The sequence below is a fragment of the Arachis duranensis genome, chromosome 1 (genome assembly GCF_000817695.3).
Source record: "Arachis duranensis cultivar V14167 chromosome 1, aradu.V14167.gnm2.J7QH, whole genome shotgun sequence".
Lineage (NCBI taxonomy): Eukaryota > Viridiplantae > Streptophyta > Magnoliopsida > Fabales > Fabaceae > Arachis > Arachis duranensis.
Window position 1 is genome coordinate 6,758,219 of NC_029772.3, and position 17,315 is coordinate 6,775,533.

The 17,315-nt window shown below is 26.1% G+C and overlaps 4 protein-coding genes across 5 annotated transcripts in view; 2 read left to right on the top strand and 2 right to left on the bottom strand.

The window, feature by feature from the left end:
• LOC107473713 (succinate dehydrogenase assembly factor 1, mitochondrial) overlaps positions 1-17,315 on the top strand; it is a 62,436-nt gene that overhangs the window by 12,064 nt on the left and 33,057 nt on the right. The window lies entirely within an intron of this gene.
• LOC107475110 (senescence associated gene 20-like) lies at positions 4,598-5,200 on the top strand. Its single transcript, XM_016094742.3, has one exon. It carries the CDS (start codon positions 4,697-4,699, stop codon positions 5,192-5,194), a length of 498 nt encoding a protein of 165 aa, XP_015950228.1. The 5' UTR covers positions 4,598-4,696; the 3' UTR covers positions 5,195-5,200.
• LOC107474654 (senescence associated gene 20) lies at positions 7,064-7,922 on the bottom strand (the record flags this gene model as incomplete). Its single annotated transcript, XM_016094292.3, has 1 exon — positions 7,064-7,922. A coding segment is annotated over one exon (534 nt), but the record flags the coding sequence as incomplete, so codon positions are not given.
• On the bottom strand, positions 12,188-17,103 carry LOC127745588 (uncharacterized). 2 transcript variants are annotated; one of them, XM_052258465.1, is made up of 7 exons: positions 16,973-17,103; positions 16,433-16,592; positions 14,470-14,812; positions 13,895-13,979; positions 13,677-13,763; positions 13,128-13,373; positions 12,188-12,290 (listed from the first exon to the last, which is right to left on the bottom strand). In XM_052258465.1, exons 2-7 carry the CDS (start codon positions 16,582-16,584, stop codon positions 12,211-12,213), a joined length of 993 nt encoding a protein of 330 aa, XP_052114425.1. In that variant the 5' UTR covers positions 16,585-16,592; positions 16,973-17,103; the 3' UTR covers positions 12,188-12,210. The 2 variants fall into 2 exon arrangements, with proteins under 2 accessions (XP_052114425.1, XP_052114422.1); XM_052258462.1 differs by having other exon boundaries at positions 16,433-16,617.

Consider the following 17,315-nt stretch of genomic DNA (forward strand, 5'->3'; position numbering starts at 1 on the left):
TCTTTTCTTACCCAAAAAAAAAAAACCAATAAATAGACTTAATATAGAAAACAAATGTAAAAGAACTCTAATACAAAAATTTCTAGGAGTTCTTAACAGCGAGTTTTCTAACTCACACCCATGACTCTCTAGGCTTACATTGTGAATTTAGACATTTTAAAACACTAAATCCTTAGCATTTATATAGGCAACAAATGTGAATAATTTGGCAAAAATATCCATCACATATGCATGTGATGAACACACAAATTTCAATTACTTGCAATATGCATGTGAACACACAAGTTGCACTGAAAAAAATTGTTTTGCTCCATAAGTTTTTCAACCTTTTAAATAATATATATTGCATTATTCAAATTTTTGCTACCACTATGCATATTGAGACTGTAACTATTTATTACAACTTGAACTTTTTTTTAAATTTCTACAATTATGAAAAATTTTGATATATATATATATCTCGGATCGAATTTGAAAAATTTTGATATTCGATCTATTTACAAACCATTTGAGTTTTTGTAATTATGGATCAAGTTAGTTTCTCTTATATAGTTCTATTTTGACGCCATTAAGAGGCTAAAATGAATCGAAATAATCATACTCACCTCACATGCATGACACATGCAAAATAATTTGGGATATATATGGTATTGTCAAATAATGTGAAGATGCCACAAGGCACTTTTTGATCTACATGAACATCATATTAACAAGTTCAAAGATAAAATTCGCAAAAAAAAAAAAACTTAGATTCATATTTTTGCTATGCGTTGTTTTTCTATCTTTTTTCTTATAATATTGAGAAAACAAATTGATCCATTTAAAAACTCATAGACCAAATTAACGAATAACGATAATTTTTTTGTTTTGTTTTGTTTTGAATCATCACATTTTAAAATTAGACACTCAAAATTAAATTATTTCTGTTAATTTCTATAATTTCATCAAATTTACAATTAAGTTTTTATAATATAAAAAATTTTAATTAAATACTTACATTGTTTTAAATTTTATAATTAAGTTCTTATTGTACTTAACGTTATAATTAACAGAATATTTTATTTTAAAATTTATAATACTCATACTTAAAAGTCTAAATTTCTAAATTTCGACGTTTTTCTATTTTTAAAATTTTTTATTAATTTTAATATTTTAGATTTGGTAATAACTTAATTACAAAATTTAGAATAATATAAAAATTTAATTAAAAACGTTTAAATTTAGAGATTTAATTATAAATTTAGTAAACTTATAAAAAATCATAAAGTAATTTAACGGACAATCAATTTAACTAAGAACCAACAAACTTTGAACAACTTCCATTAAAATAATTGTCGGGGATCCAAACGATAAACACCATGCTATTTTTTTAGCCTCAATCTATTAACATTCCCAATTTGGCTCACTTACATCTTATTTGGATAGATAATAGAAAATGGAAGAAAATAAAATAAAAAGAAAGAAAATGAGAAGAATGAAAATAGAAGAAAAAATAAATTATTTTATATTTTGTTTGGATAAAGAAAAAATGAATAAAAAAAAAATTTCTTTTGTTTGAATGAAAAAAAATAAATAAAAAAAAATTATAATGAAAAAAATTATATTAATATTCTTATATCTTTTATTTTTTTAATTGATCAAAAAGATAAATTAGTAATTTTACACTTATTATACATTTTCTTTTTACACTCTCTTTTTTTTTTTCACTCTTCCCCTTCAGCTTGTCTCAAAAATTCAAACAACTCCTAACTCACTCACAATTATTCAAACTATCAAATCAAATCATCTCTCGCCCCATAACAAACCTATCTCCGCCGGTCACAACTCTATAATGTCACAACTGCTACACATATATTCCAACATTCAAAACTTAAAATTCAATTTCACAACAAAAAGAAAGAAAAGAAAAGATGACAGATATTTTAATATTTATATGTTATTTGTCTATCTGAAGTATAAATAATTTTTTTTAGTAAGGTTAGTATCACTAGCTGATTTGTTTTCAAATGATGCTTAATGACACACAATTCAATTGGCAAAGAGTCAAATAAATAAAAATAATGTGGCCCAATCACCTTAACTTCAAGTGGTGTAGGGTCCCTTTGTACATAATCTTTCACCATCGATAATATTTTTGTTATATTTAATTATTTACTATTTAGCATGTATTGTTGTTTATTTATTCTTTTAAAGTAGTTACTCTTATGATAATATGAGTAGTCACCTTTGAATTTAATAAAGCTAACTGTTTGTTTAAAACATATAAGCGTAAAAATTCTTTTCATAATGCTGACAAAATATGGTATTTTAATTTATATATGTAGACTTCATTAGGGTCAAATTTATCTCTATTTTTATCTTCCCCGCTTATATTTGTTTAAATAAAAGTCAATTAATAGGATTACTCATTAAATTATACCGGCCCTAATAATTAAATTTGACAAATTAAAGTATGACCTTAAACATTTTCTCATTAATTAAAACAAACTTTGTCTATACTTGTAATAGAATCACATTTTGTTGGTCTTTAGTATTTTTTCCTGAAGTAAATGCTGTAGTAGGCCCTGCAAGCATTTGCACAATTAAATTATCCTGGCCCTAATTACATTTCACAAATTAAAGTATTGACTTTAAACATTTTTTCATTAATTAAAATAATATTTATGCTACGTATACACTAAAATCAATCACTAGTATAAAATATTTATTAGAATATAAATACACATTAAAAATAAATTAAATCATACATATATTTATGTCACATATATTTATACATAAATATATTAATAGCTGATTTTAGTGACGAATTTTAGTGTACAAATAATATTTTTCTTAAAACAAACTTTGTCTTTTTGTAATAGAATCGCACTTTGTTGGTCTTTAGTATTTTTTCAGAAGTAATTGCTATACTCGCGTGCACGCATTTGCACAATTTAATAATTCTAATACTTTTACATACATCATCACCATCCAAAAGTCGCAATTAGAATTATAGAAAATGTGTATGTATATGACTGGAAAGTTGTAATTAATTTATGTTTTATGCAAATTAAATTTCAGATGCATATCAGTCAATGCCTTAAAAATTGATACATACCTATTATCTTGTTTGGTCTTATAGTTTATACAAATTCATTAATTTAATTACATTTCAGTGCTCCAATAATAATTGGTGAGAATATAAATTTTACGAACTTACTCCTCATCATGTTGTTATGCACATATAGGTCCCTCGTCTCTCAAAATAAAAAAATATCTTGCTCATCTTTATCTAAATATATTTAAGATATAATATTTATCTAAATACACTAGCTAATAAAATGAATAAAAAAATTTTAACAACAAAATGAGATTAAATAAAAATCATTATTATATATTTACCTAACTACAGTAAAAATATATTTCAAAATTAATTCGTCTTTCTAAATTTAAAAAAAAATAAAATAACTTTATTCTAATAAATATCTATATTTATTATTTTTTTATATTATTATTAAAGTCATTTTAAATGTTAAAATTAATTCTATCAAACACTATATAGCTTCATTACAATAAAACTCACTTTTAGTGACAACTTTTCAGTAGCAATAACATGATGATCAATTAACCATTATATATTTTATTTAACTTATATTTTTTGCAATAATTACATAGTTGTCGTTATTACTACATATTATAAAAATAATTATATATTTTTTGCAGTGATTAAAAGAGTTTTATCAACAATTGCTAATGTCTAAATGTCGATAAATATATTAATAATTATTTTTACTGTCACTAAAAATAAAATAAATTATTGTTAAAAATAAATTTTCTAATATAGTGTTTGTATTTATTAAAAATTGTATTTATTTTTATTTACCAAACATAACAATTACGCCATTTAAAAAAGTTATGTTTAAAAAAAGTATTTTTTGAAAACAAACTTTATTAAAGCCTGATCTTACCTTTGTTGTTATTCCGCCAATTTTTCTCATTCTCATCTTTCACATTGATATAAAAACGACACCGCCAAGCTATAATGATCGGATATAGGTAAAATTACTCACTGTATCTTCGCTGTTAGAGATATAACCATTAATGTTATCTTTTTTTATCAGCTTAAATTTTTGGGATGAGTGGTTTTATGACATAGTATCAGAACTCTATATTCGAAAGGTCAAAAGTTCGATCCTTGAAGAAGCTCAAAAAATAAAAAAGAATATAAAACAAACCCAAAAAAGAGACTCTTGCTTGAAGGAAAATGTTAAAGATATGAGTGTTATTATTGACTTTAATTAAAAGCTTCCTAGTATAGAACCTTAATCACTATATAGTGTGTATATATATTCACCGCAACCAAAACTTACCACCATAGACCTAGCCTAGTAATTAATATTGATTGCTTTGTCATATATATTACATGTTATGGTAGTTATTATTATGATCATTTAATTATTTAAAAAGTATGGTTAAAATTAAAATAATATTTTCTTAATTTGACAAATTTTTGAATTTAAAAAAATAAATATTATAAAAATATAAAAAAATTTATCTTAATTCTGGATAGTATGTAATCACCGTAGATTCCATATATAGAGAGAGAGAAACGTTACCTGCACATAGACAACACATTAATAATTAAAACCAAAATTGTTGTTAAGCATAAAGCTCTAGAGATAGCTTGAACAACAACAATACATTTTCGATCAGATAGATGAGGCGAGAGAGAATCTCCGGCGCACTACCGGCGGCAGAACAAGAAGACCGCAACCGGAAGATAGTGAAATCACTGTACAAGGCGTTGCGTGGAGGCGGCGACACGGCGAAGGTAGAGAAGATAGTGGGAAAAGAGGTTGAATGGTGGTACCATGGGCCTCCACATTGGCATCACATGATGAAGGCGTTGACTGGGAAGTCAACGGGAGATTGTTTCGAGTTTAGGCCAAGGAGAGTGAAGGCCATTGGTGATGAGCGTGTGATTGTTGAAGGATGGGAAGGGGTGGGAGAGTATTGGGTGCATGTGTGGGGACTCAAGCAGGGGATAATTTCCCAGCTGCGTGAGTACTTCAACACCTTGCTCACTGTAGTGGTGGTGGTTCGTGTCGATGAGGATGGTGGCGGTTGTAAGCGCCAGGAAGAAGTTAGGTTATGGCGGACCACGTCTTGGGTTAGGGCTCGTGGATCTTTACCTGATCTTGTCCTCGCCATATAAATCATATCATCTGTAGTCTATGGTGGCCACAAGTTTTGGTGCTTATAGTGGCTATAGACTTCAGAAAATGATATTTTCAACCAAATAAAATAAAAAATTGAAGCACGTTTCAGTTCTATTAATAAATAATGACATGTTTATGAGTGTAAATAAAAGAAAAAAATAGACCATTTATCATATTTTTTGACAAAAAAAGGATCTATCGTTTTTCCTCGTCATCGGAAATGAAGTCGCTACCAATGTCCAAAATTTAAAAAATGATAGTATCTAAAAATACTTACATTGCATTAATATTTTCATTATCTACTTATACTTTTCTTTTTTGTAATTAATAATTTTAAATTTCACTTTACTAATATTAAAATTTAATTAATAATAGTAATTTTAGACTTCAAAATTTTTATTGCAAAATAAAATGATTATTTTAATTAAAATAAAAGATATAAATAATTATTTATTAACGTGAAAAAAATTAATGCAATGTAAGTATTTTAGATACTATCATTTTTTAAATTTTAGGCATTGGTAGCGACTCCATTTTTGACGACGAAAGAAAACGATAGATCATTTTTTTGTCAAAAAATATGATAAATTGTCTAATTTTTTTTTATTTATACTCATAAACATGTAATTATTTATTAATAAAATTGAAACGTGCTTCAATTTTTCATTTCATTTGGTTGAAAATATCATTTTGTAAAGTTCATAATCACCATAGACACCAAAACTTGTGGCTACCATAGACTATATATATATATATATAATATTGCTAGTATTATTTGTTTTAGTATACGTGTGTAAGTGTGTAACGCTGTAGCTATCACCATATATTTATGGTTTACGAATAAAATGCGTTCAAATTAATGATTTTCTTGGTTAATATATTACTTTTTTTTTAATGTTTTCTTTTGATTCTTTTTATCTGGATATAGTTCGGAGTTTCTTTTTTAAGGGATTAAAGTTTGTGAATTTTTTGTTTTTTATGATATTTTTTAATTTGATAAGATAAAAAATTAATCTATGAATTAAAATTTTATTTAAGAGTTTATAATTGACTAATAAATTACTATATGTACAAGATATAAATATTGGGTAATGTCAGAAAGACAAAAAAAAAAGTCAAAATTAAATACTGAATAAAATAAATTATGACTATTTTTTATTGATTTTTTTTGTTACCATTTACCAAATATTTCCGATAAATATTAGGTTGTAATAATTTTATGCCAATAAGACTTTTAAAAGAAATTTATCTTAGATTCGTTTTTTGGCTGTCCAAAAATTGGACCCGTCCTTGATTATTTTCGTTTAATTCCAACAAACGAAATAAATCATTAATTTTGGAGAAAAAAAAATTGTGAGTTTTCATTTTTATTATTGAAAACCTAATTTTAAATTCAATTCGAAATGAGACGTTAAAATTGCCAGAGATCTTCTGACAATTATTTTTTTATTCTTCCAACTTAAATATGAAAAAGAATGATACTACAAATTGGTCTCTATTAATTTTTATACAGGATGAATTTCTTTTATTCTTCAAATTCTAGACAATTTAATCTCTCAATTATAATAATTTCTAGAAGAATTAAGAACTAGTTTTATCACTTTTAAAATATTAAAAATTAATTTATTATTTTATTTTATCAGAGATTAATTATCTAATATTTTAAATGATAAAATTTTTTATTTTTTAAAAATTAATTTATTGGATTAAAAAATATTTACCACTTTCACAAGTGACTACTAATGGTTAATGGGCGAATTAAATGTTAAAATTAAAAAAAAAACACACACACTTTATGTGTACCATTGTTGGCAACCATATATTTTTACATGGGAATTTATTAATTAAGAAAAGCTAATAAAACTAAACAAAGCACGGTGACATTACATCCACAAATGATAGGACGTGGCATATGACGTGGTTAATTAATGTGATTGCATATATAACCAGCCATAATTTCCACAAGACCACAACTAGAATCAAACAGAACATATAAGATAAGATATTAAAACAACTGACTAGACCACACTCACTAGTCACTACTCACTCACTCTTTTAGTTTGGTACTAAATGACTCAATACATTTTCAACATGAAACTATGCTGGCAAAGAGCATAGTATATGTTAAGTTCTGAAAGCTTTCGACATTAATCGAATTAGTATTCAAATGCCAACAAACATTTGAAAATACTAAATTGTTAGAATGAGTCCAGGTACGGACTCATCTGAAAGAGTGCTTTTCCAAATGCTAAAGCATTTAGAGGCATTTTGCACTGCCTGTGATGGTGACGTGGCAACACCAAGTTGAGTCACGGTTAGGGCAGTGTTCACATATTCTCTAACTTGAGTGATGACACCATTTTCATTAACGGTCCATGCATGCACCCACCAAATTAAATTGGTCTCGTCGTACCCTTCGGCCACAACAACTGAGCCGAACCCTACGATGAGATCAGGAACCGAAGACGGCGGTGATGGTGAGGATCCAGTCAACCATGGAACCAAGTGGTGGCGATGGCATGGTGGTCCATGGAACCACCACTCCAAGTCCTGAGCCACAAGGCCATGAAGTGTTTGTGTGTCTTTGGAGGTTAAGGCTTTGTAGAAGTCCCTCACCACTCTTTTGTTTCTTTCCTCTAATTGCCCTAGGCATGCCTTTGACTCTGAGTTTGCCAGCTCCGAAGGGTAATTTTGGGAAAAAGAGTTAATTATATATAGTGTTAATTAAGGAAAATGGAAGTGAGTGAAGAATGGGAATGTGAGGATACTTATATATAGGGGTGGAGGTGAGATTGACTATGGAAAATGTTTAGGGTTTGCATGGACAAGGGAGCCACACTCCTTATGAAAATAATTAATTATTGTGGACTAAGAAATGATAGTTTATATTTTGTATAAATTATTGTGGTGAGTTCTTTGGATTGGAGTATTGTGCTTCACATGATGATGTATTGCCAAATTTTTTTAAGCTTCTTGCAATGCCATTTAGTGGTTATGATTAGGTTGATAGTTGATGGTTAGTTGAGGATGAAGTATATAGCCAACAATTTTCATATTAGGGGAACATACAATTTTTATTACTTAACTAGAATGTTTGTCACAATAATATATGATATAGTGATGGAGAGCTAAATAAATTAGAGCATTGGCATGTGTCTTAAGTGTTTGGTTTTAATTATGTTAAGTAATTTGTCTCTATAATAAATGACTCGTGGTAAATGATTGACAATGCATGCATCTAGTGGTAAATATGAAAAACCAAACCAAAAAGGGAAGTTGTTTTTTTCTTTGATTAACAACCAAAAAGGGGATTTTTTTTTAAGAGCTATATGTACACTAAAATCAGCTACCAAAGTCAGTTATCAATATAAAATATATATTGAAATATAAATATATATTGAAAATAAATTAAACCACATACATATTTATACACAAATACATTGGTAGTTGTTTTTAGTATACAAATAATATTTTTATTTTTTTAAATAAATATTTTAATTATTTTATTTATTAAAATAGATATTTTGGACACTATTTACATTTTTAAATTTCGTTATATATCTCATTATATATCATAGATGCAAACAATTTATTTATTTAAAATTTGTGTATGTTTTATCTCATTTAGAATATAAATAAAATATATTTATAATTAATTTATTTATATTGTAAGTAAGATATGTAATAAGATACAAAATGATAAATACTCTCTAAATTATATATTTCAGTAAATAAAATATTTAATTTATTTCTTAAAAAAAAAACAAAAAGAAGGTAGCTTCCTTATTGTCACGTAATTCACTACTTTTAAGAATTTATGTTTAATTATTATTGGACTTATGTCACAAAGCACCTAGCTAGTGCAAGCCCCAACGACCTACTAACGTTTATTAGGTAACTTATTTATTTATTTATTTTAAAATAGCTAATAACCTTTTTACTAACATAAGGCGACCTCATATTATTTATTTATTTATTAAAAAAATAGCTAATAACCTTTAACTAATAAACGTCAACGTTAGATTTAGGGATGATAATTGAGGTCCATAACCGTAAATATCTGTGAAAATACTCAAAGACGAAAAAAAAAATCATCCATAAAAATAGAAATGAGGATAAAGATTTTCTTATAGAAAATTTTAAAGTGAAAATGGGATTATATCCCAACCCCAGAAATTTTCTTTTATGTATATATAAAAGTAAAATTTAATTTAAATATATATATAGTCGAATTATATATGACTCAATGCAAAACATACGGCACGACCCTTGAAAAAAAAAAAGAGCTAACTTAATTATTGATATTTATTGAGGTTGTGTTTGGAAGGGGGATTAAGATTGATAAATAAAGATTGGGAGATAGAAATTAAAAGATAGAAATTAAATTAAGTTTTTGTATTATATTTAGCGTAAATTGTATTGGAATGAATTATATTTAAGTATTATGTTTTGTTTAAGATAAATATAAAAATTAATAAATAAATTTAAAATTTAAAAAATTAAAAGAGAGTATTTAAATAAAAAAATTAAAAAAATTTTAATTTCCGTTTCTAAAAATTTTAATCCTTTATATTTTTATTTTTTAGAGATACTAAAAAAATTAAATTTTATATTTTAAAACTAAAATTTTTATTTTAATCTCTAATTACCAAATACAATACTCAATCCTATATTTTAATTTCAGTTCTAGTCCCATAAAAACGAAGAGTATATTCACAATGACTCACATGAGATAAACAATTTATATATTTTTAGTTTGAAATATTTAATCATAATAGACAATTCAATGTAACTTAATAAAAAAAAATCCTATTCTAAAGTCAAATATTACACGTTGGACATTTTTATCAAGTAGCTGTTTCCTTTTTCGTACCAAATTAGATTAACATATCTAAATGTGGCTTATATATTGGACTAATATTACCTTTATTAATACGGTGAGCATGATAGCAGATACCTAATTATCCGTCTGAATTCGAATTGAACTAATTAAATTAGTTTTAAAATTAACGGGTAATTAGATTTTATCTGAACTAAACTGATGACTTTTGTTAGTAATTGGTTCGAATATCAATTTTAGGAATACAGAATCCGAACCAACCGGTAAATCCAATCATATATTAATTAAATAAAAATAAAAAAATATATATGACTTTTTTATTAGACAATGATTATTCATTATTAATATGTTTGGATTTTAATGAGTTTAATTTTTTATATATTTGATGTTTAACATATTTGAATTATTTCTATTGATATTACATGTTTATTGTACTTGTTGAATTTTTAAGATAAAAATTTAGTTTTTTTTTTATAAATTTCAAAGTCATCAGGTACCCAATTACCCGAATCGAACCAATCTGTTCTTAATCGATTTGATTTGGTTCGATTACATATAAAAAAAATGCAAATCTGAACCAAATCAAACTAATTACATTTTAATCAATTCAGTTCTAATTTTATCATAAATCTAAACCAAACCGACCCATACTCACCCAGCCAATATCTGATGAGCGAAATGCATCCCAGCTAATATTATCGCTGTTAACTATATATGTTTAGTCAGAATCTCATAATAATTCACTTGGTAGCATGTGAATAGTTTTCATTTATATAGATGAATAATAAATAATACTAACACATATAATCAAGTTGAATTGGTCGAAAAACAGACTTAATTTTTGAATGAAATTTTGATCTACAATAGATTAATCTTTGATCTGTCAGCAATAATTTATATTTATACTTATAGACATTATTTTACACATAAAAAACATATAATCTGTATATTTATTTATCAGAATTTTGTACCCAAATTTTTTAGTATTTATACCTATAACTTAGTAAATTTATTTATTAAAAATAATTTAGTATTTGTATTAATAATCAAATAATGACCAAAATTACTAAAAATTGCCGTAGCAAATAATTTCTGAAAAAATAATATTAACACATATGAGAGAATAGCACCATGCATGCATATTTGAAAAAATGTTTATATATATGAATGGTGTTATGTGCATAAAATTAAAGTGAATAGCATTATACTATTATTACGTGTAAATAAATAATGACAAATACATTCTAAGTGAATAACAATACTCAAGTTATTCTTACAATTTTTTGGAGAGTGTTGTAATTAATGAGGAAAAATGTACATCACTTTAAAGTCTATTTAATATACAAAGGAGGCCAGGTATATGTGAAGTGTCTACATACCGAAGATGAATTTACATTTACATATTAAAGTGTGACGACAATTTTTCTAAACTAAATTATATCTAAATTGTTAGTCACCATATTAATTAGGTAATTCTCGAAACTCTCCAAATATAGTTTGAATTACTTATATATCTTTCAAGCTTGATAATTGTTTAGATTAATTAGTTAACTAATAGTTCCGGAAACATCATCATGTTCCACATTGTTGTAATTATTAGACTAGTGCGCTACCGAAAGTTATTACGCGTTATCTAGTATTATTATTATTGCGTCACACTTGAAACATTGAAGAGTATACACACTATATACTCACATCTAAATAAACATTCAAAGGGACCTTTGGTATTCATCAAAGGACACTTATCATTATGCCTTGAAGCGGAATAATAATGCATATATAACAACATAATAAGGGTTAAAGATTTAAGATAATGTTCGAATATAGAGTTATTTGAACAAGATTATAGAGAAATTCATAAGAAACATGAAGTTGTTGTTGATCCTCTCATCACTCTAAACTTATAGGTCTCTTATAAGTTATTGGTTACTAACTTTTAAGTTCTAATCATTTTATAAATAAACACAATGAATAATGTATATTGAAAACAATAACAAGGTCATGCATGTCTACATGAATGCTACAGAAGTGCTCTAATATTACCATCAACAATGCCAAGGAAATTAATTGTAAAAATTTTAATAAAATATGGGGAGCATATGCTATAAATTTTATATGATGCACAAAATTTATTCTAAGCAGAAATAAATGGAGGAATATTTGGTGACTACATTAATTGAGATTCAAGTGAAAAACTTTGTCAGCACAAACTGCTACAATAACTGGGCCCGCTAAATCACCAATAATACAACCTGAAAAAAAAGGGGTCATATTTAAAACTATGGGGAAACGGAAAATAATAGAAAATCATCATTGTATGAATCAAAGAAATCCAATTCACAAGTGGAAATGTGAGAATGTTAGGGTTATAAATTATAATTAGGCTTGGGTTAGTAAAATTTTATTTTTCGAAAATAATTTATCAATGTTAGTTTTTGGAAAATAATTTTTTAAACGTTGTAGTAGTTATATTTTACCAAAATAATTTTTAATAAATACAAGTAATAATAATTTTTAAAGTTTAAAAAAATCATAATAAATATAAATATAAAAATAAATTTAAATATTTATTGTGATATGAGATTATATTAAATTATTAATTTTAATAAGGACACAAGACAATTTTAAAAAATTGTACTTTAAATATCTTTAAAAGTATCTCCAATTTTTTAAAACTATAAATACAAATACGTGATTTTTTTATTTATCAAACACAACGACATGCTTGCGTTTTTAAAAAGTATAAACACCTCTTCAAATTTTTTTTTATGAAACCAAGCTTTTGGTTTTTGAAATAACACATGCGAATTATTTTAGTTTTAAGAAATTTAGATAAGTTAAATTAGCTATTTGAGTGTCCTATAAGAAATTAACTTAAATCATGTTAAACAACTCATTTGACTTGTATGCAAATAGCTAATTTAACTTACATACATTTATTATTTACAAAAAGAATAAGTATAGCCAGTGATTTATGTTAGGGTTAGAATTTAAAATTTAAGATAAAAAAAATTAAAAAACTAATTTGATATTAGTGAAATTGAATTTCTAATTGAATTGCATGCTTTTAGTGTTGATAATAATCTTACCAATCCACTGGCCAGTTGAAGGTTTAAAGAGGGTAGCACCAATTCCAGCCCCAATAGAGGCAAAAACAAGAGAGGCACTACACTTTACTGTTGCCACAAAAACCTTCTGCTTCACTTGTCTAATTTTCTCACATTTTTCAATGTTATTATCATTTACTTTCTTGCATGGGCACATAGAAATACCAAATTGACATAATTTGCTGCCTACTTGGACAATCCATGATGCTGCAACTCCAAGTATGTACCCTACCACAAAGTCACAAACACTATTAGCACATAATAGTTTAAGTAAACAATTCAATTAATCAAACATTATAATATACTAGTAGCTTAATTGGTGCTATATATTAACATTATAATATACTAGTTTAAGAAAAAAAATTAGTTCATGGCCTAATTTAACCTTAAATAAACACAGAGAATTATTTTTTAATTATTTAATATTAATATTTTTTAATTATAAAATTTAATTTAAAAAAAAACTTAAGAATAAAAAATATTTTTTAAAAATTAGTTAATATTAGTCGGAAAAAGTTAAATCTCTTTAACCTCTGAATGTTGTTCTGGTCACAGAGAGGAAGTAGACAAGAGTTGGCATTTTTCTTGCAGCCTTGCGAGTAGCTGATGCAGGAACATCTGATCATGAAAATCACACATAAATAAAATGCATGTAAGTGTATGTGTTAAACATTTTATTTTATTTTTGAAAGAAAAGAAGTATCATCTAGAAATAATTTGAAAGAACAAGCACAATATATACACTGTACCTTTAAGAAGCTTCCATGCCATTCTTCGAGAAAGATAATAGAAAGAGACTCTTTCTAAAATGCGTCTAGTTGTTAGGACAGTTACCTGTGTGATGATGAAGAATTCAAAATAAATCAACTTTTGAACCATCTTGCAAAAATTTTCTTGACAAAGCTAGACATAAATGCAATAGAAGACATCATATATATTGGCAATACTAGAAAAACAAAAAATGGTTCGAAATTATCTTATTTAGTATTTATTAATTATTATAATAATTAATTAATATTAAATAAGATAAGTTTGTACTGTTTTTAATTAATTTTTTTTGTTATCAAATATTTACGCATTTCTAGTAATATGGTCATTTTTACTTATTAATTGATAAGATTTTAAGTTCTGAAATGTAAAAAGAGTTTAACTAAAAAACTAACTTTTTTCAACTAATTTCAATATAAAAATCGTAATTTTGAATTTTAAATTTTAAATTCTCCAAAAAATAAAAGTTTAAAAAATAATTTTACAATAAAAAAAATTAATATTAACTATATAAAAGTTAATTTTTTTTTATACAGAAAAATAAAAATATTCTGACCTCTCGAATAATTTGCCATATCGACTTTTTAAAAGGGACGGAAAGATTGCGACAGATGGTATTTTGATTATTTGTTTGAAGATAGTCATGATCGTCCTGTTCCATCTTTGCATGAGGCTCCAAAAGTGGCAAATAGAACATCAAAAATGACCTTAGGGTAATCAATCCAAATGTCCACAGTTCAAAAGCAGAAGACAAAGGCTTAAGTTCAATGTTGTAGTTCTTTGCTGTTGTATATTTTAGAGTATCATGGTAAAAATATCTCTCAGGTACACTTCGTTTAGTAGGAATATAATCTTCAGATGTTGCTGCTCCAACATCACAATAAGCAATAATTGGTGTCCTGAAACTAATTAACGTGGCTACAATGTTAGTATGCATCCTCAAAATTTAAATTTAGAGTGCAAAATTCAATTTTTTTTATATGATGTTAAAACATAATATGATGAAGCCCTTTAATAACTTTTTTTGAAGTAAAAAAGCTAAACACAATAAGGTAGAACAAAAGAAAAGAAACAAAAACTCATAACGCTAAAAATAATAATCCTTAGTCATCTCCGGTATTACTATCAATAACTACAGAATTCACCATCAATCCACTCATAGTAATTTGTAAAGAATTTGTTAATAATGTTCATCACACTTGAATCTTGATTTTTAAAAATTCTATAATTTTTTTCTAGCCAAATTATCCAGATAACCGCTGAAAAACTAACCAACCACCGCAAATTATCCAACCTTTAATAACTTACCAAGTTTAATTTGGCTACTATAATTCACTTAGAAAATAAAAGACCTAGATGGATGAGTTATGCAAGCTATCACAACACAATAGTTGTTATAATTCAAAAATCTGTGAATCAGACCAATGATTTTCATAGAAAAGGGAAAAAAAATTCAAAAGATTTTGCTAGGATTTATCCTTAAAATTAGGATTTTTAGAAATTTCATTACCTTTTACACTCTTAATTTCAATTTGTTTTGATATTATTGTTCTATAATCTTGATTGATATGCCATTTAATTTACTGTATAAATCTTTAAAATTTCATCAAATTTTTAATTAATTTTTTACTATTCAAAAGTTTGTAGGTAAATTTTTATATTAGATTAAAACTTTCAATTAAGATTTTATTAACAATTGCCTTTAAAAATAATAAAAAACTATTTCAAGAATATTCACTCTCGTTAGTAAATATATTAAAAAAAATCCTTTTTTTTGAACGATAACTATATATTAAAAGAAATCTACTGAAGATTTGTATCTAATATAAAAATTTAATTATAAATTCTTTTGAGTAAAGTATTGTTTTTTGTCCCCAACGTTTGGGGTAAGTCTTATTTGTATTCCTAACGTTTAAATCGTCCTATTTGTATCCCTAACGTTTATAAAAGTGATTCAATGTTATCATACTATCAATTATACTAACAAATCAAATTATATTTTTCAATTATATTCTCACTTAGATGTATTCATTTTCAATTAGGTCTCACTTGGATGTGTTCGATTTTAATATTATACCCACTATTTGTGTTTAGATTCAATTATGTCCCTAGAAAAGTGAATTATGTAAATGTTGTAAGAATTAGTTTCAACTTTTGATGAGTTATTTTTCGGAGTAGATCATCGATTCTATCCCAGATATTTGTATTATAACTTTAAGAAGAGATTTTTAAAACTCAAACTAAAGCGTTCATGATGTGTAATTGACGGCAGGATAACATGGAATCACTTTTACAAACGTTAGGGATACAAATAGGATGATTTAAACGTTACGGACACAAATAAGATTTACCCCAAACGCTGGAGACAAAAACGATACTTTACTCGATTCTTTTTAATTAAAAGACTTACTTAAAAAGTTGATGAAATTATAAAACCATAATAATTTAACATCATTTTACAAAAGAAATTTTAAATAACTGTCCATAAAATATAGACTATACAGGGTGAAGGATCATACCCAAAAAAGTCCTTTGAAGCAAAAGCGGATCCTAGAGCAAAAGAGGCAGTGGTAGCAGATGCAGAGATGAACCATGAAGATTGATAGTTTCTTGCAGTGTTAAAATTTTGGTTTTTCCTCCATAGATCCAAAAGCAATGATATTCCAGCCATGGTAAGACCTTAATTATGATACACGGTCGTTCTCTGACCAATTAGAAACTCATGAAATCAACCTCCTCATGCAAGAAAATTTAATGCACCAAAAGGTTGGTATTTATATAACACTAGTAATGTAGTCCATTTATAAAATCAATACGTCATGTTTGAGCTAGTCTTGATCAAGATCGACAATTGTGGCGAAACTACCTTTGCAATCGCAATTTAAAATCATCACCTAAACTTTTGATTGAAAAACGTTGATTAGTTCTGTAGATTCTCTTACATTAAGATAGAGTGATGTTAGATATAGAAATACAATATTTTAATGTAAGAATAACCCAAAAAATAATGAATTGAAATTGTATAAGTGCAACAAAGTAAGTAACATGAACATATATACCTTGTGTGTTTGTTGTGGAGTTTGAGACACAAATTGGAAGAGAGTAAGGTAAGAAATTTGGTAGCAGAGGAGAAACAGAGTGAAGTGGGAAGAGGTAACAGTTACAAGATCCGTTTTTGTGGCAATTTGGCTTCGTGAATTGTTCCTTCTAACTCCTATCAGTGCTTCATGCTTTTTAAGGTAAGTCTTGTAAGTTTTTTTTATATTATAAATAAAGCATTTTTTTTGGTGACTATATTATAAATAAAGCATGAATCAAAACAATGCCACACAAAATAAATAAGTATATTTATCTAGATTACATTATTTCTCTAGAGTTAAAGCCCAAGCCCATATTTTCAGC

Bases quoted from the DNA above. Each gene is read 5' to 3' on its own strand.
- LOC127745588 (XM_052258465.1), bottom strand. From the start codon at position 16,584: ATGGCTGGAATATCATTGCTTTTGGATCTATGGAGGAAAAACCAAAAT. The intron at 13,980-14,469 runs GTCAGAATATTT...ATCATCACACAG, and splicing joins TATGGCAAATTATTCGAGAG to GTAACTGTCCTAACAACTAG. The intron at 13,374-13,676 runs GTTAAAGAGATT...ACTTTGTGGTAG, and splicing joins GACCAGAACAACATTCAGAG to GGTACATACTTGGAGTTGCA.
- LOC107475110 (XM_016094742.3), top strand. From the start codon at position 4,697: ATGAGGCGAGAGAGAATCTCCGGCGCACTACCGGCGGCAGAACAAGAA.